At 53.1% G+C, this 19,120-nt stretch overlaps 1 protein-coding gene across 1 annotated transcript in view; it reads left to right on the top strand.

Annotated features, from left to right (window-relative positions):
- TGFBI (transforming growth factor beta induced) overlaps window positions 1–19,120 on the top strand; it is a 32,484-nt gene that overhangs the window by 5,421 nt on the left and 7,943 nt on the right. Inside the window, exons 3-10 of the mRNA XM_004744913.3 lie at window positions 9,096–9,160; window positions 10,963–11,123; window positions 11,424–11,588; window positions 11,833–11,979; window positions 14,034–14,175; window positions 16,679–16,891; window positions 17,706–17,843; window positions 18,390–18,535. Coding sequence (XP_004744970.1) covers window positions 9,096–9,160; window positions 10,963–11,123; window positions 11,424–11,588; window positions 11,833–11,979; window positions 14,034–14,175; window positions 16,679–16,891; window positions 17,706–17,843; window positions 18,390–18,535 — 1,177 coding nt within the window. The remainder of the gene's footprint in view (window positions 1–9,095; window positions 9,161–10,962; window positions 11,124–11,423; window positions 11,589–11,832; window positions 11,980–14,033; window positions 14,176–16,678; window positions 16,892–17,705; window positions 17,844–18,389; window positions 18,536–19,120) is intronic.

Below are 19,120 nucleotides of genomic sequence, written 5' to 3'. Positions count from 1 at the left end.
GCAGGTTGCTTCACAGCTGTAGCCTCGTGTGCCCGATGAGAAAGGACTTCCTTATGGGATCCAGGATAGCCTCAAGTCCTGAATGCAGTGACACAGCCACAAGCTGAAGGAGAGGCTTTGCATGTAGTAAGTGCTTACTTAGTAAGGGCTTCCTGCTGCTCTCATAGATCTGTGCCCTGTGGACCCAAGGGACAGTGCCTGTGGCATGGGGACCAGTGTGCCTCCCACAGGCCTTGCTGGTGCCAGCATCCGGGGAGGTGTCATTGACCCCAGGGGCCCTGCAACCTGGTGGAAACAGAATGGCGTGCATGTTCGAACAGAATTCCTGGGTGACCTAGTTCTGTTTGGGCACCAAGAATCAACCGATCTCAAAGCTGGCTCTCAGTTGCAGACAGGAAAAGTGCTCTGCCACTTGGGAGGGCTTGACCTTCCTCTTGTCTGCAGAACAGGAGGGCTAAGAGCCTCCGAGTCACTGTCTTGAACTCCTTCCCTTGTTAGGGATTTGTAAATGTATTGCCTGGGACATGGGTTTTGAGGAGACATCTCTTCCCACTCCATAACCTGCTGAGGGAAGGGAAAATGCTCTTTCCTTAAAACGGACGTAGAAAATAAATAGTCCAACTTCTGACCCTGATTGTCTTCGGATCTGGGTACAAATCAAGAGGAACTGGGGATCATGGCAGAGCTGGAGAGAGACCAGCAACCCCCTGGAGCTCGTGTAGGGCGGGTCCATGACTGCTGGCCCACTTGACCATGCCCAACCTCAAAGGTAAGGGCTGAGTGAGCTAAGAGGACACACCTCTGGGTTCTGGGAATCAACACCCAGCAGTTATTCTTGCTGCTGTGGACAAAAAGAGATTATGCGAATTCTACACCATACATTCTTCTTTGGTGCCCCCAGCTAAACACACATAAAAAGACTTTAGTGCTGCTTAATTTTTCCCCCTGTGTGTATATCATCTACTCAGTTAATTAATTACTTAACTAAACATAGAGCGAGGCCACATGTAATTGCTTCTCAGAAAGTGACCAAAGACATGTACCAAGCAAACAGCTCTTCTCCATCTCAGAGTCCTAGGTTTCAAGAATTGCCCATTTTTGTTGGTCCTGATTTCCCTAGAAATGAGACCTACTTCTGACATCAAGCTGGCCCTGGGGTGGCACGGGCTGTGGTATTTTGGGTGGCCTTGTGTGGAAGCATTTGCCTGCCCTGTTAACAGTAACTTGTTAATGTTTCTCGGCACTTGTCTGGCTGACACCACTGTTGGTGACGAGCCATTTTGGCTTCTTGGCTCTTGGCATCTACATCCTTCTCCACCTGGGTGCCAGGAGGGGGCACAGGCCGCTCAGCGGTATTGACCCATTCTTCCCTCTGGGCAGGCTTGGCTTTGAGAGAGTGCTGCTGTCTCACCAGTAAGCGCAGGGGGAGCCTGGGAGAGAAAGTGAAGAGGCATTGGGCAGTGGGTGTGAAAGAGCAGGGTCAGGTAGCCTCCAGAGCCTCATCAGGGCCTCTGAGCTGGTCTGACAAAGCCACCAGGGCTTGGTGTGGCACCTTCAACTCGTCCAGGTGGCCATTGCTTTGGGCGACTTCCAAAAGAGGAAATGAGGCTAGGAAAGCATGAGTTGATGAAAATTTCATGATCCAGGACAAGAGGGTCCCTTCCTGGAACATCACACGCAGTATCGGGAAGGTGGAGCTCACTTGGAAGGGGGCCAGAGGACTCGGGGTGGGGGAAAGGGGAACTCATCCTCATTGTCGGGGAGCTGAGATGGAACAGCCTTGCCCTTCACTCATGGACGGGGCCTGAGGCCCGTGAGCGAGCTGCCATCTGTCCCCCAGAGATTCAGTGCCACAGGTGGTCAGGAAGGGAGTGGGGGGAGGGCTGGAGTTGACATCACCCTCGTGAAAATGGGTCCCAAGGTGCATTTATTGGGGTGAAGGGGTGAAGACCAGACTGGGAAACGGGGAGCATAGTTGCGGTTGGAGCAAATAGGATCGTCTCTGCATGGGGTCCACTGGGCAGTGAGAATTTTCTCAGCAAGACTCTAGGAAAGAAGCTGGAGCAGAGGTGTGTGCTGGGGTACAAGAAAGCAAAGTGTCCCAGGGCGGGAGGCAACATAGGTTGCCTAAGGGCCCAGGTCTGGAAGAAGAATTTAAATTTGAAAGAAGACAAGTGGCACCAAGCCCAGGGCCATGAGGGGAAGACTTGGCAGTGTCCAGTCCCACAGAGAATCCAGGTGCCTGGAGCTATGTCTCTGCTTCAGTGAGGCCCTGGATTCCCAACTCCATGGAGGAAGGGAGGGGGCTGGCCACAGGACCCTAGCTTGTCCTCTGACAGTGGCTTTTCTGCATTTCCAAAGAGAGAAGAACCTGAGTCTTTGGTGCTCCTTGTCAAGCCTGCCATATGGATTTTATTACAGGAAGCGGTTACCAGCGGGCCCCTATTTAGCGACTCGAGTGAATTTTATTAGTTGGAAATTCACATTGGCTTTTCTTCCAGATCCCAAAGAGCTTCAGGGTGATACGATAGCTAATCAAGCAAAAGAGGGCCTGGCCGGAGCCAGCGTCCCATTCTGTGATTCCAGGCCCCAGTCTGATCGGTAACCATAAAAACTTTCTGTGCAGCAGCTTGAGCCGAGGTGCAGGAAACTGTGGTCAGGAAGCCTTGCTGCCTCCCGACAGACCTCCTTTGTGTGAGCCCCACGAGAGGGAGGCCTGCTTCACCGCCAAGTCGTGTTGGAGTTGACATCACAGGGAGGTAATAGTCATCGCTGGGGCTCAGACATCAGACACGTGGCAGAGGCACAGCCAGCTGGGGAACGAGCAGGTAGGGGTGGTAGCTGTCCGTTCCAGAAGTCTTGAAATGGTTTCATGAGCAGCAACACATTCACGAGCTCAGTAGCCATTCTGCGAAGCTAAGATGAGCTGGCAGGAGGACACACCCCTTCCTCTAGGAGCCGGCCTTGCTCTGCCCAAGGGCTTCGATATTCATACTTCTCCAGCTCCACATTAAAGCGTAGAGATTCAACTTCTGGCAGAGGTCACTGGGGTATGGCTGAGCCTGTCCCTCAGCCAGCCAAGCCCTTGCCAGAGGGTCTCATGCTGGCAGGGCACCCAGGGACATCTGTTCTGAAGCAGAAGAAGAGCCCTCCTTTTCCTCCCTGTCTTGTCCCCCACAGCCTTGTTCCCACGAGCATGGTGAGGAGCCAGCCGGGGATGCCAGGCTCTCCCCACACCGGGAGCAGCACTTCCTTCCTTCTTTCCTATTCCTTGTGCAGCCATCAGGGACCCTCTGGATAATGTGCTTCAGAATAACAGATTTGACATCCACCTAACACCACCTTAGTGGTGTTCTGGCGCAGGATTGCCTGAAGGTTCTGTCCCACTCTGTAACCTCCAAGGTGGCAGCTTAGCTGACATTCGTTCTGTTGTTTCCGTGCATCCATGCAGCATCTGGGGTCCTGCCCTGGGGTAGGCAGAATGACAACTCCCTGAGATGTCCACATCTCATCCCTGAACCTGGAACTAGGAAAATGAGCCTTTGCTGATATGATTAGGTTAAAGATCTTGGGAGGGGAAGATTATCCTGGGTTATCTGGTATGTGGTCGTAAGGGTCCTGTAGGAGGGAGGCGGGTAGGTCAGAGTCAGAGAAGGAGATGAAGTTAGAGTAATGTGACTGCAGGCCGGGAAGTGCACACAGCCTCCAGAAGCTGGAAAAGACAAGGAATACATTCTCCCCTAGAGCCTTTCATGAATGAAATGAAATAAGGAATACAGCCTTTCATTTCAGCCTCATTAAGGCCGCTTTGTGATTTGTAATCTGGAATTGTAAGATGATAAATTTGTGTTGTTTTAAGCCACTAAATCTGGGATTATTTGTTACCAGAACAATGGGAAACCAATGTAGGCCCTGTCTGTTGCATTCTGTAGGTTGCATTTTATGGGGAATTTGTTTATCACACCGTCATAAACAGTGGTCTCATGCAGGATATTGATTTCAATGAAGTTATTAATCTAACTACAGTTTTTAAGTTTATACCTGCAGTGTTTTTTTTTTTTAAAAGCTCAAGAACTGAGCCCTTAGTAAATATCAAGCATCTGTGAAGTACTTTTCATATGTGAACCCATTAAATTCCCATAGTCACCCTATGAGAGCAGTATTATTATTAGCCCATTTTACAGAAGGGGAGACTGAGACTCCGAAAGGCTAAGGAATGTGCTCAAAGTCATCTGCTGGGAAGTGGGGCAGGCCTGATGTCTCCAGGGAAAGTAAACAGTAGCAGCTATTGTTAGTCTCATGGGGAGATCCACAAGCGAGCAGCCCTGTAGGGCCTGAGTGACCTGTCCCACATCGCTCTCTACAGCCCTAAAATCTCTGCCTGAAGGTCCCAGAGACAAGGTCTCCTGAGGGGCAACAGAGGCCCTTTAGCTTAGACTCACCAGCCACCTTCTGGTTGCTCACCCCCAGTCTGGTGATCGTTGTGCTCCCTGCTACAAGGGGACTCCTGGTCAGATAAAAGGGCATGGGAACTCAGGAGACACAGTAAGTGTCCAGGCGCCCCCACAATGTGTGCACCCACTCCATACACACAGATTGTCACCAAACATGTGAGTACATTTTTTAAAGTCTCTGTCTTCTCATGAACCAAGCTGGACCCTGGTTAATGATGGGGCCTTTGGTGCTGGCCATGAGGTCAAAGCAAGCACCCTCACCCACCTTTTTAAAAGATTTTATTCATTTATTTGAAAGAGAGAGAGTGAGAGAGATAGAGCACAAGAGGGGGTAGTCAGAGGGAGAAGCAGACTCCTGGCTGAACAGGGAGCCTGATGTGGCGCTCGACCCTGGGACTCTGGGATCATGACCTAAGCAGAAGGCAGCCACTTAACCGACTGAACCACCCAGGTACCCAACTGAGCCCTTTCTCATCAGAGAGGTCAAGATTTGGACTTTCTGCTGGAAGCTCAAAAAAGCTCAGCTTAGTTTCCAAGGCCAGGAGAGCAGAAAAGGAACCAGGCGAGGTCAGCAGTCCATGGGGGATGGCTTTGTGTCTAGACGATATGGAGCTGTGTTTGCTCTGCGACTCTGCTTGGAAATCATGACCCGCTGAGTGGTTTACCTTCTGTCACGAGAAACTGGCACTCAGACTGCATTCCTTGCTCCACCTACTTCCAGAGTCTGGTTCGTCCCTAGACATTTACAGCCATGACAACCGGCCGGAACTGTGAAGTGTGGTTGGAGAGAGTGATTGTTTTAATTTATTATATTAACTTCTTGGAAAATCATTTTGAGGAAAGAACTAGCAATGCTTCTGTCTGTATCTGATCGTGAGTAACGCTCTGGAGGCCATTGGCAGAGAGCCTCCTAGCCACCTCTATCTTTAGACCCTGGATTGACACTGTCTCTCCTTCCTCCTTTAAAGGCCCTTCTAGATTGGTCACCTTCCCTCACCTTCTTCCTCAAATGGTTCTTCTGATTGGGAAAACCAGAAAAAGAATAGTCATGTCTCATTGTCCTAGAGATAGTCTTTTTCTGAGGTTTTTTTACTTACTGACTGTGTTGGGTCAAGAAGAAGCCCAGAGCCTCTCATCAGAGCAGCTTTCCCTGGTGGAATGCGATTCAGAGAGCAATAGATCGGTCCTCTCTGCAAGGGGGGGCCAAGGAACTGGGGAGACAGAGATGAAGGCTCCTGTGTTTTCCCTTCTTCCTGCCTTCATCCTAGAGAAGGCTGTGATGGCCCCCAGCTCCATCTCTTCACAGCACCCATGTTTTCCTCAGCCAAAGCCAAGGGGAATAGCACACTGGGCTGTGAGCAGGCACCGCTCATCCAGAAAGGTTTGGTCAAGATCATCTCAATGGGCTTGTCTTCTCAGTCTGTAATTTCCAGTTGCCTCTGCCTCTCTGCCATGCAGACAGGTTCTGAGCAGGCCTGGTTTTGTGGGGACAGTAGGGAAACCACTGGCCAAGGAAGCATCTCAGCCCAGAAGGCTACCAGGCTGGGGGTGAGAGGCATGGCTGATGTCCTCGTACCTGGGGAGTGCCAAGGATGCCAGACTGTGGCAGGAGGAGGGCAGAAGAGAGAGAGAGGCAAGTGGGGTGGGGGATGAGGAGAAAGCTTCCTGGCAGAGCCACACTTCATTAACCAGGGAAAAGCCCTCGGCTGGTGGACCAACCTCTGTGGGCTGCCCTGTGCCATCCACATCCAGCCGCTGTGGGACACGGGTGCAAAGCCCACATGGAAAGGGGGCTGACGAGGTGGAGGGCTCTGTCCTCCACACCGAAGAGAGCACCTGTGTCCTCTCAGTGTCAGGTTACTCTGCTTGCCCCCTGTATGCTGCTAAGAGCAATGGAAAAGGGATGAGACCTGATGAAATTGGGGGGGGGGGTCCTAAGTCTGCCCCTACCCAGTTGTGATCTTAAGAAACCCTTCTGCCCCTGAGAGCCCTTGCAGTTTTCTAACCTAAGTATCTTTCTTCACGCTGAGACTTGTCTGCTTAGATCTCTTCCTCCTCCAGCCCTTCAACCCCTCTTCTCCCCACTACCCCACGACCAGTTACTCCCACCCCACGCACAGACACATGGAGCCGCAGAAACTATAAAGTTCACACTCGGTGAGTTGGCTTTCTCTGTCCTCAGTGAAATTCTGGTGAGGCCGCCTGAGCTGTGGAGCTCTCTTCAGGTTGTTTCGTTTTGTTTTGATTTGAGATAGAACTCAAAAGCTGACACCCCGGAAGAAGAAATGTTGGCGAGCCCAGCTGGGAGTTCCAAGGCATAGAGTATGCAGCACCCCTATGCACGGGAGAACCCTGAGATGAGGAGGGCTTTGAGGAGAAGACCCATCCTCCAACTGTGCTTCTCCAGTTCCATGAAGTGTCAGCCAGGCACTTTTAGAAATATGCTAAGCTTTGGCAGACTTGACCTTAATTCCACCTCTGCAGCGCCAGGCCCAGAGCCCTGGTATTTATCAGAGAAGCCCTGGGATCCCACGCATGGGTGTCCGCTGGATCTATGGGCCTGAGGCTTGGAGCTCTCCCTAGGATTAGCTGGGAGAAGCCAGCAGAAACTGTCCTTTGAAAGACAGTTTCTCTGCCCCCTAGAAAGAATCCTAGTGACTAGAATCATGAGTGTGAGTTTGGAATGAACCTTGGAGACCATCTAGTTTAACCTCACCCCATTTCACAGATAAGGCAACAGAGACCCTGAGAGAAAAGTGTACCTTTGAGGTCACTCTACTAGTTACCAATGGGTCACAAGTCAAGTTCCCTAATTCTCATTGTTTCCATGACACTATGTTGCCTTTGAAGGTTGCCTGTCGGTCAAATCTGACTTTCATGGCAGAAGATGACTTTAGTCTCCAAAAATAAAATTGTGGGTCAGTCAAGGGAAGTCCTGAGTCTGTTTAGCCCTTCTAAGTAGAGCCCTTATGGGTATGGAGATGAAAGGTTAGAAAGGACCAGGATGGGGGAAAGCTGGAGAAAAGGAGGATGAGGTGGGCGGAGGGAAGCAAGGGGCAGGGCAGAGAGGGAGGCGCATGACTTGGCACTCCGCAGCGATTTCCTGGAGGACCCATTTCCGGCAAAATGCTTCCAATAGCTCCCCAGCAGCCTGAGACTCCTAGCCAGTCAGTGTCTGAAACTCCCCCTGGATAACAAATGAAGTCGGCTGTGTCTTCTCATGACTCGCCAGGGCTCCCCTGAGATGAGTCCAAGTCATTTAATAAGAGCAGAATGTCCTGGGTGCATTGAGAGCACCCTGCCTGGCCCCAAAGCCCTGTTTCTTCCCCCTCTGCCTGCCTGTCTTCTGGCAAGGTCATTAAACATCCTGGGAGAGCCCTGTGGTAGGTAGTTCTGTGGGCAAACCTGCTGCAGTTCAAGCCCGAGTTGTCTCCTGTCCCAAAAAGGGTGAATCCCTGTACAGGAAGGGAAGGGACAGGACGTGGCCACTTGGCCCTGGTTCAAAGGCTGTCAAAGAAGGCTGTGTTCACCCTGCCCGTGCGGGGCTAGCCTTACTCAGAACCCGGGGAGTCTATAAGAAGCAAGTCTTTCTTAGCTGTAAGCCTTTTGATCACTTACTTCCTTGCCATACGATTTGAAAGTCGGGCTTTTGGGCTTCCAGAATAGTGGGCTCACTGAAGCTGTGTGTTTCAGACCTCCAGAGGATGGCAGATGTTCCATAATGGACTGGCCTGAGTTGGGCGAAGAGAAAGTTTTAAGATTTTCTGCCGAATGATTTCAAAGTTTAACACTATAGAGTGCCAGTCTCATTTTCATCCAGATACCAAAGCATTAAGCAAAACGGGCAGTCGCAGGTGCTTCCTGGGAGGACGATGAGATGGTTGAGGGCTGCGAGGTTTAATGGGGCACACTCTGCTATGTCATCCTTTGTACATTTTCAATTTGAAACCATAGCATTGTTGTTACTAAGATTCTGTTTTTAATTTAAAGAATGCAAGAAAAAAAAAAAACACCCCAAAGGAGCTTTGTCTTAATTTTAAAAGTTTTAAGGTTTGATTGTGAAGACAGAAAAGCTTGATGATGATCTCTATGCTGTCCTTCTTGGTTATTAAATCAGAAGTCTAGATGAGCACGGGAGATTTAGTCCAATGACTTTTGCAGGATACACGCATAGGTTTTCCAGAGGGGGCACGGAGACCCAGGGAGGAGACAGGGCTGGCAGCAGAGGCCCCAGCTGGTTAGTGGCAGCGTCAGCCAGAGCAGGCCCAGGGAAGCACCCCCCTTGCTCCCCACTGCCTCTCAAGAACGCCGACCATGGGGTTCACCGTGAGTGAAGCTGGAGTCAAATTCCTGGTGGGGGTGTTTTCTAATCCCCCTACGGAACGTGCTGCCGCAGTCCCAGCAGGATTGCTGTACGGATAGCAACCTTGGGAACATTCTGCAAAGCTGAGGACGAGTGACAAGCTCCTTGCTCCTAAACACCATGATGCACCAATACAGCTGATTGAATGGTCTCCTCTGAGAGCAGGGTGTTTTACCACCCTTTCCCTTCCTCTGTCTGTGGAGGCACCACTTCCCCAGGACAGCGAAGAGGAGGGAAGCCCTGTGTCGCCCTCACGTGTGTTGTCTGTCTCACTGCAGAGTCATCAGCTATGAGTGCTGTCCTGGATACGAGAAGGTGCCAGGAGAGAAGGGCTGTCCCGCAGGTGAGTAAGCCAGGCCTGCGGCATTGGTGCTGGGAGGGGGAGGAAGCAGGGAGGAAGGAGCCCCCACATAGCAGGCAGCAGAGTCCATCCACAGGGGGGTACAGGTGACAGGGCTGCAGGGACACCCTCCCTGCATGTTCTCTGGCTCGGGGCGCCACACGAGAGCCAGAGGATGGAAGCTGGGAGCAGGGAGCTTCCTGCACTGCTCCTTTCTGTGCAAGCTGACCTTCTTACGTGGCTGGTGGCAGACTCCAATTTCAACCTGCCCATGCTCGCCTCCGAGCAGAAGCAGCTGGGCCTGGGCTCTGGCCTTGTTGTCTTGGGCTGGGAGGGATTCTAACCACACCCAGCATTTCTGATCCGCTCAGCTGGAGAGCGGGGCTGGGGCACCGAGCCACCCCCTCCTCCCTCTGTTGGAACTTGAGCCTTTGGAGTCCATTGGGAGGAGGGTGGCCAACCAGGCAGGCTTTCCCAGAACCAGCACAGAGAACTACGCCTGGCCAGAGGAGCCAAAGACCGAGGCACCTAAGAATTTTATCAGAGGATTTCCTTTAAGCATACCCCCCCGTCCCGCCCCCGCAGGGACTATGCGGAGGAGGAGTTTAAACTTTGAAATTTGGTAATTATTCCTTGAGAGGACAGTTTGGTTGGTGCCAAGGTCATAAGGGGGTGGAAGGGCAGGTGGGAATTATGTGGTGGGGAGAGGAGAATGGCCTGTGGGAGGGGAAGGCCTTCTATGCTTCAGGCCACTTCTGGGTTTTTAGGAAATAACATTTTATTGCTTGGAAATAGACAAAGAACCTGGAAGATTTGTAATGTTCTTTCATTCCAGTAGAGGCCATTAGGAAACCAGTTTCAACCAGATAAATCAAAAAGCCCAGTTTGTAACTAGAATATCTATTTTGGGTGTATATTCCTGCTGGTATTATGTAAACATCTATGAACGGGACGCCTGGGTGGCTCAGTTGGTTAAGCAACTGACTCTTGATTTCAGCTCAGGTCATGATCTCTGGGTCCTTGAGAGCAAGCATGGGGCTCTGAGCTCAGTGGGGAGTCTGACTGGGATCCTCTGTCCCTCTGCCCCACCCCTGACTTGTGCTCTCTCTTTCAAATTTTTATATGGCTGTGAACAGGGGCTCCTGGGTGGCTCAGTGGGTTAAAGCCTCTGCTTTTGGCTCAGGTCATGATCCCAGGGTCCTGGGATTGAGCCCTGCATCGGGCTCTCTGCTCAGCGGCAGTCGTACTTCCTCCTCTCTCTCTGCCTGCCTCTCTGCCTAATTGTGATCTCTGTCTGCCAAATAAATAAATAAATAATCTTATATGTCTATGAACAGAAGCTTCATTTTCCTGTGGCTAAAATGATGAAAAATGACCAATTAGTAGAGTCTCAGCAGGGAGGCATTTGACCCCTTTAAAGAGTTGCTTTAAGGAGTATGTGACAGGGGTGCCTGGGTGGCTCAGTTGGTTGGGAGTCTGCCTTTGGCTCAGGTCATGGACTCGGGGTCCTGGGATCAAGCCCCACTTCAGGTTCCCTGCTTGGCGAGGAGCCTGTTTCTCCCTCTGCTGCTCCTACTGCTTATGTTTCTCTGTCAAATAAATAAATAAAATCTTTAAAAAAAAAAAAAAAAGCAGCTTGTCACTCATAAAGTGACAGGCTTTCAGCTGGCCCGTGGTGGCCATCCTTGGGCTTTCCCACACACCTGTCCTGCAGAGGTCTCATGCGCTCTGCACACCAGGGAAGGTGTGGTCTGGTTGGGGCAGGCTCCACAGGTCCGTCCCACCTCTGTGCTCTGCCCCTGCAGCCCTACCTCTCTCGAACCTTTATGAGACCCTGGGCGTCGTTGGATCCACCACGACTCAGCTGTACACGGACCGCACGGAGAAGCTGAGGCCCGAGATGGAAGGGCCCGGCAGTTTCACCATCTTCGCCCCCAGCAACGAGGCCTGGGCTTCCTTGCCAGCTGTGAGATGACCACCTTACTTCCCAGAGGGGTGGCTGGTGGGCCGGAAGTGAGACACTGTATAGCGGTTTTCCACTGTTGCACGAAGCTTCTTCCTTGAGGCCTCAGATGAAGTCAGGGAACTTGAGTTAAACTATACTTCACTAGATGGCTTCCTGTGCCCACCTATCCAACTGTCTAGATGTTGTGTTCACTGAGGAGGGGTCCTTGGTTTCCACAGTAACTTTCCCAGGGTAGCAGGAAGCCACCTCTTGCTCCTGTGGTCAACCACCCCCTAACTGCCGCTCTGGCCTTCCTTCCAGGAAGTACTGGACTCCCTGGTGAGCAACGTCAACATCGAGCTGCTCAATGCCCTTCGCTACCACATGGTCAACAGACGGGTCCTGACAGATGAGCTGAAACACGGCATGGCCCTCACCTCCATGTACCAGAATTCAGGCATCCAGATCCACCATTATCCCAACGGGGTAGGGAGTCCCCAGGGACCCAGCATTGCCCTGTATCCACCCTGAGCCCAGGCCCAGTCTGCACGTGGGGCTGGCTCTGGGGTGAGGTATGCTGGAGGTCATCCCCACCTCCTGCACCTACTTCTTCCTGGGCCCTCCGGTTCCATGGCTGTGGAACCCACATGCTGCCCTGTTTTCCCCTGCTGAGGCTTCGGGCCCACCCCTCAGTAGGTGAACTGGTCATCCTCATTTCTTCTCTGCACAGATCGTGACCGTGAACTGTGCTCGGCTGCTGAAAGCCGACCACCACGCCACCAACGGTGTAGTGCACCTTATCGACAAGGTCATCTCCACCGTCACCAACAACATCCAGCAGATCATCGAGATCGAAGACACCTTTGAGACCCTTCGGGTGAGGGACTGCCGTGGGAGAGGACCCCGCCTGGGGACACAGGACCTCTCAAAAGGGCCTTCTTCCACAGGAGAAGCAGAGGGTGTCTCTTCATGGGCATTTAGGAGACATACAGTCTGTTCTTCTAAGAGCCCATGAACGCAAATGGTCCACTCATTACTGAGTTTGACCACGAGGGAGCATCTTAATCCACTGCTGGGAAACTCCCTCTGCCCATCCTCTCCTCTGTAAGGCTGTCCTTTTGTGACTCCCCCAAAAAGTCCCGTAGTCTGTAGCACCGCAGGTCCCTTTGAGCCCTCTGCTACCTGGGCCTGCACTTCTGGGCTCCAGCAGTAAGAGGGCCCTCCCCCACTCCCCAGGGGCACTTTCCATATGCAGGACTAGAATAATGCTAGGCTTCATGACCTTCTGGTCCGTGTGTCTCCAGGGGACCCCTGTCCCAGCCACCCTCAGGTTTCCTTGGATCCCAGACCAGCAGAGAGGTCAAGGGAGTTTGGGTTTGACCTCTGGCCTGGCTTCTACCCACTCTGCAGCCACAGAACACCATTCCTTCAGCCCTGCCCAGCATGAGTTTGTCTTCGGACTGGAGCGGCAAGCTGGCATTGCTCTTGGCAGTGGCTGCTCAGAGGAAGTGAACACAGGCTGCCCCGTCAGGGTTTTTGCCCTGATTCAAGGAGAACTTCCTGACCACAAAGGATACCAAGGGGGGGTTGCGGAGGCTCCTCCCCTGGAGATCTCCAACACACAGAGACAAACACCCTGGGGCTGGCCCAGCAGGGATGTGGCCTCAGGAAGTGGCTCTGCAGGGAACCCTGCTCTCTCAGCTCTCCTTCTGGGTCACTTCAAGGTCAGGGGTCTGCGAGGAAATGATACGTCCCCACAAAGTTGGTGGCACCTCTTGATTAACCATGTATAACCCCCCACTGAGTAACATCCTCTTACTGTAGGTTTGACAAATGTTCCCTCTCTTCTCCCTCCCCTTGGGGCCTCCCTACACCCATCTTTCCTTCCGCTAACACATACTTCAGTACCCGCTCCTGGCCTGGCGGTGTTCTACCTGCCGGGGGTATACAGGTGAATGAGACAGATAAATTTCTGTCCTCCGTGGCACTTTCGTTCTTCCTGAGAGACAGACCAGATGCACACGAGGTAGCCATGGACAGGGCTAGGCATTGGGGAGTCGGGGAGTGGTGAGCCGAGGGACCCCGTTGGCACTGGGTGGTCAGGGAGGGTGTCTCTGGAAGAGGTGAATTCAGATATGAGGACTGGAGGATGAGAATGGCCAGTTACGTGAAAGGCAGGGGTCGGAGCACAGCGGGCAGAGCAGAAGGCAAGGGCAAAGGCTCCGGGGCAAGCATAGTAAGAAGGAGGCGGGCAGGGCCAGAACGAAGAAATGTACACAACGAGAGTGTGTGGCATGGAAGCAGCAGAGCAGCAGGGGCCAGAGCCTGCAGGGCTGCAGACGGGGCCAAGGGGTGTATCCCCAACCCCGGGGCAGCGGGAGGCCCCTTCTGCTTTTAGAAGATCCTAGGACTCCTCTGTGGAAACGGGTGATGTTATCCTTCCACTCCTGGAGCTCACAGAAGGAGCATTGCCCAGAGCTATTTAAGTATTACGCAAGGAGGACACAAGCTGAAAATTCGTACAACGGACTCTTCTTGGTCTGAGGGTAGCGGCGGGATCGGGGGGAGGATGGTCATGGGGGCAACGCCAAGTTGGCTACCTAGAAAAGCGATAACTATAATCAAGTCCCAGTGAAGGGATAGGAGTCAGAGAAGCCAAGAAAGGAGGAAGGGCAGAGGGAATGGCCAGGCCAAAGCCTGGGGTGGGAAGGCCGCAGGCAGAGGAAGTCATTGAGAAATGGCCAGAGTGGTGGGGGCTCAGTCCTGACAAGGTCCCCGGAGGACACCAAGAGAGGTGAGTTTTGGCGTCTTGTCATTTCTTCTAGGAGTCTGAAGCGCTTCACAGGAGGCCTGGTGAGGCGGCGCCTGCCTCTTGTCTACAGAGCCTCCCAGAGCCTTCAGGCAACTCTCCTTCCTCTCCCTGCCCCGCAGGCTGCTGTGGCCGCATCTGGGCTCAACACCGTGCTGGAAGGGGATGGCCAGTTCACGCTCCTGGCCCCTACCAACGAGGCCTTCGAGAAGATCCCTGCTGAAACCTTGAACAGGATCCTAGGTGACCCAGAAGCCCTGAGAGGTGAGCACCCCTGAGTGCCGTTGGAACGGCCACACTGAGCCCGAGGCCTGCTCTTGCACAAGATGTACAGTCTGCGCACCATCCTGTCCCATTGCTCCCATCGGGCCCTGTCTCTGCAGAGGCCAGAGCAGAGACCTGGTCAGAGGGACAAGGAGAGAACCCAGCAGCCTTTGTCCGGCAGCAGTTGTGCTGAGGAACAAGGCAAGGCTGGAGGTCCAAAGCAGGCCCTGGCCAGACTCAGAAAGAGCTAAAGATGCTCAAAACCAGAGCAAGTCTGCCAAGCAGGCAGCAGCTTGGAAGTGTGGGGAGGAGATGGCCGGTCCTGGCGTCCTTAGAATGGGGCCATCGTGTTGACCCTTGAACTCTTCCTGTCTGGCCAGGGACCTCGTGGATAATCCAAAATGAAATTAATAACCAGTTAGAGTTGACTTGACTTAAGAGCTGGGTCCTTCCACGCCTCCTCAGTGAGCTGCTTGGTTAGGGGTACGTTGATTTATTGCTGGAGGAGAAGGAAGGACCCAGCACATGTGAGAGGGGAGGGGAATGAAGGCCGGGCTCGGCCACTGACCCCTGCATCTCCTGCAGAGAGGAGCAGCCCCCTGGTCCTCTGTGTACCCAAACACACTTATTACTCCCAAATACAATCTAGGGATGACTTCGTTTCCTTGGAGTCTATTCAACTCACCTTCAAACTGTGCGATTTAAAATACCTACTATATTTCAGAGGCCCGATGAGTGCAAAATGCTCTCCCTTCAGCCACGCAGGGCTGGCAAGGGCACTTTTCTGAAAGCACAGATGGGGATCCGTTGTGTCCAGATGTCACAGCGCCTCCGTGCCTGGCCTGTGGCATGAACCCAGGTCCCCAAAGGAAACGTGGTACAGGCTTGTCTGCAAGGAAGTTTAAGCCTGGTTGGGATTAAAAACAGGTCGTGGGATCTGAAGCGGTGAGCGCTATGACACAGACGCCCCCGTGGTGGTGGGCATGAGGGCGGGGGTGGGGCACGTGCTGCCAGAGGGGTCCCGAGGCTTCCCAAAGGAGCTGGGACGTGGGCGCATCTCCGCATACTGAACTTTCTATTTGGAGCTGTGTTCTCCCTTAAACTGCTTTTGTACAGAACACGTTTTCATCTTTGAAGATATCAGAACTCTTGCTGTAAGAAAAGGCAGCCGTAATTTATTCCTTTTGCACACGGCCTTTTCCTGCTCAGTAACCCGTTTACTGTGAGACCAGGCCCTCGGTATAGGGGCGTCACTGGCTGGCTCAAAGGCAGAGGGACAGGAGTCCAGCCTCACAGGCTCGGCTGTTTCTGGTGGCTTGGCAGAGAGGCAAGAAGCAGCCTTGGGCTGGCGTGCCTTGTTTGAAGACTGGCTTCCAGCCTTGGCCCTGCTCTCCCTCCCCGTGGCCCTAGCAGGTCACCCTTACCCCACCCAGCCTTTACCTTCCTTCCCTTAGAAGCTAAATCCCCGAGACCTCGTTTCCATGGCAGCCTGCCTGTCCTTTCCCTTCCCGCCAGCCGAATGGCTTTCAAGGCCCCTGACACTCCTGTGGGAGCCCCGTGCCTCGTGCCTCTGTAGGCCTTCTGAGCTTCCTCCTGTCCGTGACGGTGCGGTTTGGGTTCCCACGCTCAGCACAGATTGAAACTTGCCTCTGCGGTGAGACTGTAAGGGAAAGGGTCCTGGTGACCTGGGGGAGTGGCCCTCCGGGAATCTGCCCCGCCTGGTGGGGGTCACGTCCCCCCGCTGCTCCTTGCAGCTTCCTCAGGACCCCCAGCCTCTGCCCTGTCCCTGAGAGCCACTCGGACAAGGAAATAAACTCTACTTATGACTTACGGGTAGAGGGAGGGGAGTGCCAAAGACCGTGTCTGACGGAGCACCATCCCTGAGCCTGAAGACAGATCCTGGCAGCTAGTGGGCCCTTGGGTAAAATGAACAAAAACAGGTAAAATGCGCAGATAATCTAGAACTCTCATTTGCTACAGTTTCCATCTTTCCCTATCGAATTTCAGGTTTTTCTAAAGGTCAGTAGATAAAAAGTCTGAGGGTAAACTCATTTTGAGGGTCAGACACTAATAGAATTCAGTCTCAAGTTCAGGTGCTAATAAGGGAGTCGCGAATGTCTGTTGGGTGTTGACTGTGTTGTCGGGCACTGGGCTGGGTGCGGTACATTCCGGGCTTCAGGTCCTCCTTACACCATCCCCAGGAGATGAATGCTAGGCTTATCTCGACCTGAGGGGGAAGTTGAGGCTCCCAGGGGCTCCGTGACTTGCCCAGGGCCCCACAGCGGGTAAGTGGCCAAGCTGGGATTCAGACTCAGGCAGTCTGCCTGCTGACTCGGGACAGCAGCAGGAGGAGAGGAGGCCGTAGGGGGCGCAGTCCCCAGCCTCATCTCCAGGTCCGTGTCAGAGAGAACAGAATCCTCACAGTCATGGTGGCTGTGAGCTGGCCTCTGAGATCAGCCTAGAGCCAGCACGGCCCTTAATCTGTGTCTGTTTTGGTCCCCAGACCTGCTGAACAACCACATCCTAAAGTCGGCCATGTGTGCAGAAGCCATCGTTGCCGGGATGTCCATGGAGACCCTGGAGGGCACCACCCTGGAGGTGGGCTGCAGCGGGGACATGCTCACCATCAATGGGAAGGCCATCATCTCCAATAAAGACACGCTGGCCACCAATGGTGTGATCCACTATATTGATGAGCTGCTCATCCCGGACTCAGGTGAGCCAGGCCTCCAAGGCCATGATCCTGCCAGGCCTGCTGGCCCCTCTGCCATCTGCAGTTGGGGTCCTTGGGGGAATTCAGAGATCGTGGGGGTCATTTCCTTGCAAGCACCCAGCTCACAGCCCCTCAGGGGAGAGGGCCTGTGCAGCTGGCAGGTCATGGCCAGACTGTGAAGAATCTTGAGCCACGAGCCTAGGAGTCCAGGCGTCACTTTGGAGGCATCAGAGAGCTGTTGAGGGGAGCCGGGAAGGGATTGACTCAATCCCAGAAGCCGTTCAGGAGATCAGCCTGCTCTGGTTGGGCGCAGAGGGCCATTTGCTGGCCTCTGAGCACCCGCCATCTCACTGAGCCTGGGAGAAATGACAGAGTGGACTTTGGCTTGGGCTTTGTGCAGCAGGCTAGCCCCATTCTGGAATTCCAGGGAGGTCGGTTGCCCAGAAGTGAAGCAATTTCACAGAAGAAAACCAAACCAGAAGTGAGCTTTCTGTGGGTGTGGTCACTGGCATCATGGGACCCTCAGAAGCCACCACACAGACCACGCTGTCTTGCCGCAGGCCTTAGACGGCACCCTGGCTGAAGGCAACGACAGAGACTGGCCTCTGCCTCCCGCTCCTCACCTCCCTGCCCTGCCCAGGGAGACCTAGGGAACCACGGGCCTGATGACACGAGCCCGCTGTGCCGCTGCGGGGCTGAGAGGGCTGTTGACTCACGAGGTGACATTCCTGCTGGCGTGCGTCATGCTGTGGGGTGGACGGAGGATAAATGAAAACAGCACTTGTAACTTTTGAACCTGCGTTCTCTTTCCTTGCAGCCAAGACGCTGTTTGAGTTGGCTGCGGAGTCTGATGTTTCCACAGCCGTTGACCTTTTCAGACAGGCTGGCCTTGGCACTCATCTCTCCGGAAAGGAGCAGTTGACCCTCCTGGCCCCCATGAATTCTGTATTCAAAGGTAACGTGGTGAGGGCAGTCCCAGGAGCGGGTCACCTCCACAGCACCCTCCTAGAGGGACAGCACCCCGCCAGCGTTAGTGCTTCCACTGGCTCACCCGAAACCTCAGGGGCTCTGCTGTATCATCTGGCAGAGCAGAGAATGCATTTGGGGGTCTGGTCTTCAAATCAATCCAATCCAAGAGTTTGCAGCTGGCCAGAGAGTGCCTTTTTATTCGCAGAATCAACCGCTCATGTGATCGGCAGAAGGTCAGAGCGAGGATACAGCTGAGCCTTGGCCGAGGGGAAGGCGGAAGACGGGGCCAAGGGGTGTCTGTGCCTCCCCCTCCCTCCACGGGCAAAACTCCAGACACCCTCAATTATCTAGACCCTCTTGTGTTTGGTTGATTTTCAGAAGATGCCAGATGTTAAGGAATATTGGCAGCCTCCCTGGATTTCTCAATCTCCCATTTTCAAGTGCAAGGAGGGTTGGGCTTCCCACTGCATTTGTCTCTCATTCTCTTCCTTTCTGGAGCATGCCTCTGGACCGAACCCACCTTCTCTTGCAGATGGAACCCCTAACATCGATGCACATACAAGGAATTTGCTTCTGAATCACATGGTTAAAGACCAGCTAGCTTCCAAGTATCTGTATCATGGACAGACCCTGGACACTCTGGGTGGCAAAAAACTGAGAGTTTTTGTTTATCGCAATGTAAGTTCTGGCTCCTGAATCATGCTCTTTCTTTGCCTCAGCTCTAAGAAATGGAAGCTGTATTAAAGAAAAAAAATTTTATATATGTGGGTATGTAGCATATAGCTGACTAGGTAGGCAGTGGTCCACATCGAGCTCAGTGTGATCAACAGGGGCAGAGGGATGGAGATTTTGAATCCTTAGCTTATGCGAAGAGAAGCCTTCTGAACTGAAACACAGCTCTCCCTGGTCCCAAAGTTTCTCTTTTCCCTTCTCCTGTCTGTTTTCTATCTTCAAACTCAACGGTTACTGTGGACTCTCAGCCAGAAAGCACAGTACAACACAGGTGTATTCCTTGGGACCTGCCAGTACCAGTGACTAAAGATGGTTGTCATCTGTTAAAGTCAACAATTCAGTAGAGTTGATTTATTGATCTCATCATTGCCGATGGACCTCACGTGTACTGGGACAGTCTCATCGTGGGGCCTCTCTGTAACTCCAGTGGGGCCCAGTGGCCCTTTCTCCTTAAGGAACACTATTTTTATTTTTCCTTTCCTGGAGAAAACACGACATTTTATCCTCCCCGTAATGACCCGCTCTAGCACA

The sequence above is a fragment of the Mustela putorius genome, unplaced genomic scaffold, assembly GCF_011764305.1.
Source record: "Mustela putorius furo isolate JIRA1106 unplaced genomic scaffold, ASM1176430v1.1 tig00000145_pilon_pilon_pilon, whole genome shotgun sequence".
NCBI lineage: Eukaryota > Metazoa > Chordata > Mammalia > Carnivora > Mustelidae > Mustela > Mustela putorius.
Note: the sequence above shows the minus strand (reverse complement) of the source record. Positions and strands in the feature narration are given on the sequence as shown.